Source organism: Hyaena hyaena, unplaced genomic scaffold (assembly GCF_003009895.1).
Source record: "Hyaena hyaena isolate Hyena2069 unplaced genomic scaffold, ASM300989v1 scaffold_1529, whole genome shotgun sequence".
In the NCBI taxonomy this organism is placed as follows: domain Eukaryota; kingdom Metazoa; phylum Chordata; class Mammalia; order Carnivora; family Hyaenidae; genus Hyaena; species Hyaena hyaena.
In genome coordinates this window covers 220,273-226,968 of record NW_024082166.1, presented here as the reverse complement: position 1 = coordinate 226,968, position 6,696 = coordinate 220,273, and the positions used below count along the sequence as shown (strand labels likewise).

Sequence of the window (6,696 nt, the reverse complement as noted above, 5' to 3'; positions counted from 1 at the left end):
TTTGGGAAAACAGGAGAAGACTGAGTTACCTCAATTTGGGGTGTATAAATTTATGATCCCTTTGAAATATTCAGAAGACATTGTCAAATAGCTTAGAGTTCAGAGGAGACTGCTGAGCTAGCTATGAAGACTCACACATTTATAAATGGATGAATAACCCTGAGAGTTCAGAACAGAGGAGGACCTAGAAATAAGCCTTCATGAACTCCCAAGTTAATGGCTGGGTGTTACTGGTTGAATTGTTCTCCAAAATTTGTATCTGAAGTCCTAAGCCCCAGTTCCTTGGATTGTGACTGTATTTGCAGATAGTGTGCCTTTAAAGAGGTGATTAAGTCAAAATAAGGCCTGTAGAGTAAGGCCTAATCCAATGTGGCTGGTGTTCTTGTAAGAAATTTGGACATACAGAAAACACCAGGAAGATGCGCACACAGAGGAAAGACCATGCGAGGACAAGGAGGCAGCCATCTGCAAACCAAGGAGAGAGGCCTCAGGAGACACAGAATCTGCTGATACTGGGTTTTGTACTTGAGGCCTCCAAAACTAAGAGAAAATTAATTTCTGCTGTTGAACAGCCACTCAGACTGTGGTTTTGTTATGGCAGCCCTAGAAAATAATATACTAGTTTAAAAAAAGAGTGGTAGGAAAGCTGTGCAAAGATGATAAAATATAACTCCTGGAGATTATTTTGTCATAGGAGAGTATTTCGTCACAGAAGCCAACTCAAAAGATTTTCAAGTGGGAAGAAGTCAGTAGTGTTAAGGTTGGCTAACAGGTCAAGGTGAGAATAGATTGTTCTCTGGATTTAGTAAGTTGGAGTTCGTTGGCATTCTAACAGTGCAGAAGGGCAGGATGATATGGGTTAAAGAGGGGGGAGTGAAGAAATGACAAGTGATTATGGACAACTCTTGAGGTCTGTGATAGGGGAGGGAATGAAGAATGGAGTTCTTTTTAAGTTTTTCTTTTTATTTATTTTTGAGACACAGAGACAGAGTATGGGTGGGAGAAGGGCAGAGAGGGAGAGAGAATCCGAAACAGGTTCCAGGCACTGAGCTGTCAGCACAGAACCTGATGCGGGGTTCGAACCCACAAATCGTGAAATCATGACCTGAGCTGAATAAAGTAGGTCGCTTAACTGAGTCACTCGGGTGCCCCATGGAGTTATTTCATTTTTTAACGTTTATTTGTTTTTGAGAGACAGAGACAGAGCATGAGCAGGGGAGGGCCAGAGACACAGAATCTGAAGCAGGCTCCAGGCTCTGAGCTGTCAGCACGGGATTGGGGGGTGGAGGGCAGCAGAGCCTCCCCAAACCCGTTGACCATGAGATCATGATCTGAGCCAAAGACGAGGCTTAACCGAGGCTTAACCGACTGAGCACCTAGGCGCCCCATGGAGTTCTTTTTAAAGGGGAGAGACTTGATCTTGTTTTTTGTTAATAGAAAGTTTTGTTTGGTTTGGTTTTTGTTAATAGAAAGTTTTTAATTTAAAAGAAGATGAATATAAAAGCAAAGGAGTAATTGGTAGAATAACACTGAAAATAGTAGAAGAGACAGTGGATAGCAGAGCTGGAGGCTGGCTGAACTCTTGTTAACAAAAGGCTGGGAGCAGACGTGGGCCACCTTCAGAGTAGAACTCGGGCAGGGGAATGGCTGCCTATTTTCTGGTTGATGAAGGCCTTTGGTGTTTAAGCCATCTTTGCTTCCTAAAATGAAATCTCAGTTCAACTTTGCCTTATAACTAGTGTCATTTCCTCTCATAGTGTGGCATTTGGTTACTTGGTTGTCTATTTAAAGTGTGGTTGTGAGTCTTCACCTTAATACCACGGATATTTCAGTGAGAAGTTTTGAGAAGCTTCAAAGGGCAGCTGCTAGTCAGATCCCAAAAAAATGACAAGTCTCTGTCTTCTCGAGTTTTATATTTAAATACTTACGCCATCTGGAGTTTATAATACATGGCAAGTCTGATACTTTCCCCAAATTGCCAGCCAGTTATCCCAATACCATTTCAATTCAACAAATGTATTTAAGTGCCTACTAATCGCTTTGTGTGATATGCGAAATACTCTTTCTTCAAGACCTTAGTATTTTGGCAAGGGCGAATGATCAATGAATACAGTATGAGGTACAACAAAGTGCTGTAAACACAATTATCAGCAGTTCAAACACACAGAGATTGCATTTTTGTACCACTATAGGAAATGCCTTTTTCTGGATTCTTAAAGAAAACCAGAAATGATAGGGGACAGTGGAGAGGTGGATAAGGGATGCGGATTAAAGGAGTAAGGCAGTCCAGGGAGAGGAACCAGAATGATGAGCAAAACCGCAAGTGAGAAACTGCAGGATGTCCTGGGAAGGTTATATTATGGTGGAAGGGAAGCAGTGCTAGCGTTCATACTGCAGTTAGCAGACAGAAAAGAAAACCCCTCTGGCCTAGCGTTGGTCTGGGGCTATAAAACAGCTGTTTCAAGTTACACTTTATGAAAGTTAATCAACTTAATATATACTCTAGATTGATGGCCAAAAAATCAAACAAGTCCTAGGCTTATTTAAAAAAAGTAAAGGACAACTTATGAAAATTCAAGACAATATCAGGTTGTATATATGGAAAAATTCAGTAGACTTAAGATCCTTGGTATCTCAAAAAGCAGGATTTTTATACTTATGTTGCAGGTACAAAATTTGACAAAAGCTCATCAGTGAATAAAATCTGGTATTGTCCTCATAGCCCTGTCTTAGCGTCCTCAGAGGAGCAGGCTAGATGGCATCAAAGCTGAGCAGTGGAATGCAGAATAGCTTAGCGTCCTCAGAGGAGCAGGCTAGATGGCATCAAAGCTGAGCAGTGGAATGCAGAATAGCGGCCACTTGGCTGAATATGGACACGCCCATCAGCTGACCCACCTCAAAATATCCACGGGCTGTAACCGAGCAATGGACTACTTACAACCAGGCAGTTACTCAAAAAGGGAAAATTCCACACATCCCCTTACCTCCTCGCATTCCCTCTTTAAAAACAGCCCCCCTCTGCATAACACCCTTAAGCTCCATCCATGTTGCTACAGATGGCCAGATTTCATTCTTTCTCATTGCCATGTAGTATTCCATTGTATAAATATACCACATCTTCTTGATCCATTCGTCAGATGATGGACACCGAGGCTCTTTCCATGTTTTGGCTATTGTTGAGAATGCTGCTATGAACATTGGGGTACATGTGCCCCTATGTATCAGCACTCCTGTATCCCTTGGGTAATATATGCTGAGCGAAATAAGTCAGCAACAGAACAGATACCATATGTTTTCACATACAGGAGGATTAGGAGGAACTTAACAGAGGACCATGGGGGAGAAGAAGGGGGAAAATAGTGGGGGAGAGGGAGGGAGGCAAACCATGAGAGACTCTTGAATGCTGAGAACAAACTGAGGGCTGATGGGGGTGTTGGGGAGGGGAAAGGGGGCGATGGGCATGGAGGAGGGCACTTGTGGGGATGAGCACTGGGTGTTATATGGAAACCAACTTGACAATAAACTATTAAAACAAACAAAAAACACAAAGAAACAGCCCCCTCACAGCCTTCCCCCACAGCCTCTTTCGCTCTCCTGCCAGCTGCCCCCTTGTGGTGTATTCAGTGAACTTCAGTCTCCTTTGTTCCGCCTCGGGTGAATTCACCTCCCGCACCAGCTTCCACCGGATGGTCAGCCCACATCGGGGCCCATCTGCTCGGGACAGACACCACCTAAGATGTGGAAGAAAGAGAACAAAACCCTTGGGATGAACGGAGCAGCTAGCTTTTCTCTTTCCTAGAGAATGAGCGCCTCTGGGGAAGAGGGAAGGGATTATAAAGGGTAGAAAGGGTGTGCGGAGATGCAGGGAGGCAGGGAGGACGCTGAATTGCTGGGGTGGACAAAGCAGGGGCGACCACTCACAGGTGGGCCCCTAGTTCAGGGAGAACGTAGTGTGTGAGTTTCTAACCTTACGTGTGGTTGCGCCCAACTCCTGGTGAGACAGAAGTGCATGGCCCAGCGCCTGCAGCATGGGGGACAGAGTGCAGGGTGGACATGAAGCACCTCTCCCCGCAGGATGTGTGTCCCCAAAAGGTCAGCTGTGGTCTCTTTGACAGGGAGTTCCCTGCCCAAACGCCTCCCTCAGATGTTCAGGAACATTCAGAGCTGGCCCGGGCGCTCCCTTCAGGAGAGTCAGGAGGGCACACAGCTTCTGTGAATCGGGTTTTCTCTACACGTGCTAATGTCTGCCGGTTGCACCGAGGCCGCTGTGGAAGGCACGACAGCTTACCTGTGCTTTGTAAGGGGTCACGATTTCCCCTTTAAAGAGTTCCAGCTCTATGTCTGGGTATAGGAGAGACTTAAGATGCCAGTCAAGAGGTTCAAGTTACTATAATAACCTATGTGTTGAAGCCTAGCAGTAAGAGTAGAACTTAAGAGGCAGTAAAAATGAAGGTTTTAGGAGAAGAAAAAAAAAATCAAAGAATCGTGAATTTAGGGTCTAATCGGTCTTTAACACAGACATGAAGCTGTCGAAGGGTGAAGGGGCCCGGGAGGCAGACAGAACAGCACAACCCAGGTGCTAAAGGCACCATCTTCCTTAGAAGGTCATGGTCCTGGCTCCGATGCCCTACCAGCCGGGGTTCCCTGAATCAACGGCCCAGGGCTGAGGCTTCTGGATAGGTCTCTGTGGAACTCGGGCACGGAGGTCCTAAAAGCAGAGGCCAGGCTTGCTGAGCACAGTCAGCCAAGACCAAGATTTCCTGCACGAGAACGTAAAAAGCCACAGCTTACCTACTGCCTCCAGCAAGACTCCTTCCCCAGGGTTCTCAGCAACACCACCACCCCCGCCCCCCCCGGCTACCGAGGTCCATTCTGTGCTAGATTTGTGCCGTTTCCGCAATTCTTTGCTTCCGCTGAACCCGACCTGGTGGGAAGTGGAAAGGTGAGCCTCTGAAGTCACAACTGACAGGCCTCTGGGGCCAATGTTTTGTCTCCTTGATCTTCATACTGAGCAGTGGAGAAGGGCGGAGGGGCTCCACTCGTCTACATCAGGAATCTCACTTCTCACATGTCTGCCCCTTATAGTCTTGTCTTCTGGAAGCATAAATTGGCTGAAGGTACTTCCTTCTCCCTGTCCAGTCTGTTCTATTGCTTTTCATTTCTCCTTAATCCACATGGCCTAGCCCTCTGTGAAGAAAGTAGTCTGCTGGAGGGGAGGAAAGCTAGACTGAGGAGAAAGCAAGCAATGAAATGATCAGAGACAGAGAATTTATTATGCAAATAGCTATGCAAACTGGAGCCCTGACAAACGGCCAGGGAACTTTCCAGATTAAGTTGTGTGTCCCTGTATTACAGGTACCACGTCAGAGTAACATCCTGGAGAACAAAATGGGAAATCAGAGAACACAGTATCTCAGGGATCCATGAGGTCTGGACTCCTTTTTGAAATACTCCAAATCAGTGGCTCTGGACAAAGATCTTCCCAACTGCTTGCTAAACACTGGATCTGACGCTGGCTCCCTGTTAAGGCACCAGCTGTCCTGAGGAAGAAGAGGGCTGGGAATGAAAAACAGCAGCCTTGCTTCTAGGAAAGTAGTATCTGAGAAGGATCATCAAGGAAGATACATTTTATCATTTTAAAATCAACTTTATTAAAACTACGAATTCTCTAGTTAATAATTATTAAAACAATCACTTTATAAGTAGCATGCCTTAATCCCCTCTCACCATATCATAAATTCTTCCAATACTGTTAGTACTTATTACTGCCGTTGTGATCTGGTTATTACAACTCTTGATATTGGCTGAGTTACACAAGCATATAAAACATGACCTTTCTGCTAAGTTTTTATAGTGACTTAAGTGTCTTGAAAAATAACACTGAGTGAATTTTCAATAAGGAAAAAGATGGAGTTTCTGTATGATTATAACACTTGGGGGTCAAGCCAGCTTCTAGAGATTTTCGGACTCAAACAATGCTAACTGATACAGCAAGCAGATCATCAGAAGAAGATACTCTAATGGTCAAAAAGAGTTCCACACTGTGCCCTAAGGATACACTGAATAGGTTCAAAAGTGAAAACAGTGCACTCATTTGTTTGTTTGGTTAACTGTTATTTTAGTGATCAGAGTGCAGTTCTTAAAACTAGGCCTTAGTCTACAGGCCTGAAGGACCTCTAGAGCACTGATATGAGAAGATTCAGTATTATCAAATGGCAAGTATTCAATGAATTCCCCCCTCATAGACCTTTTGATCTAGCGGCTGACACCCAGGAAGGTATTTACCTCCTTGGATACATACAAAGTTACAAAGTGCTTTAGTTTTGTCTCGTTGGTGAGGGGCAGAGTCATAACGTGGCAGAAGAAGGCTTGGCCTTGGATTAAATAGTGATACCGGGAAAACGCAAGACCTTTTCTCTCAGCTGAGAGAACACACTAGTAAGATCACGAAAGGATACATGTAGGTTGGGATGCCTTTTGTGGCCAGGTGTTTCCGAATAAGCCGCTCGGTACCGTACCAGTTAAAACCTTTCGTGGCATGTCCAAGGCGTGGAAGATGAACACTTGCTGTTAAAAAGAAAAAAATAAGATTATGATGTCTTCATTCATCAAAATTTGAATCAGTATAAAATACACAATACACAAGAAGAGAAAACTATACTCTCAGTCACTTTGTGGTTTCCAATGGACAAAATG

The 6,696-nt window shown here is 44.6% G+C and overlaps 1 protein-coding gene across 2 annotated transcripts in view; it reads right to left on the bottom strand.

Moving 5' to 3' along the window:
* Positions 1 to 5,251: 5,251 nt before the first annotated feature.
* The window catches only part of CHD1L (chromodomain helicase DNA binding protein 1 like), a 71,707-nt gene continuing 70,262 nt past the window's right edge, over positions 5,252 to 6,696 (bottom strand). For both annotated transcript variants that reach the window (XM_039224066.1, XM_039224065.1), the window contains exons 22-23: positions 6,459 to 6,567; positions 5,252 to 5,599 (exon numbers count right to left, since the gene is read on the bottom strand). In XM_039224066.1, the coding sequence (XP_039079997.1) occupies positions 5,524 to 5,599; positions 6,459 to 6,567 (185 nt within the window). In that variant the 3' untranslated portion in view covers positions 5,252 to 5,523. The remainder of the gene's footprint in view (positions 5,600 to 6,458; positions 6,568 to 6,696) is intronic.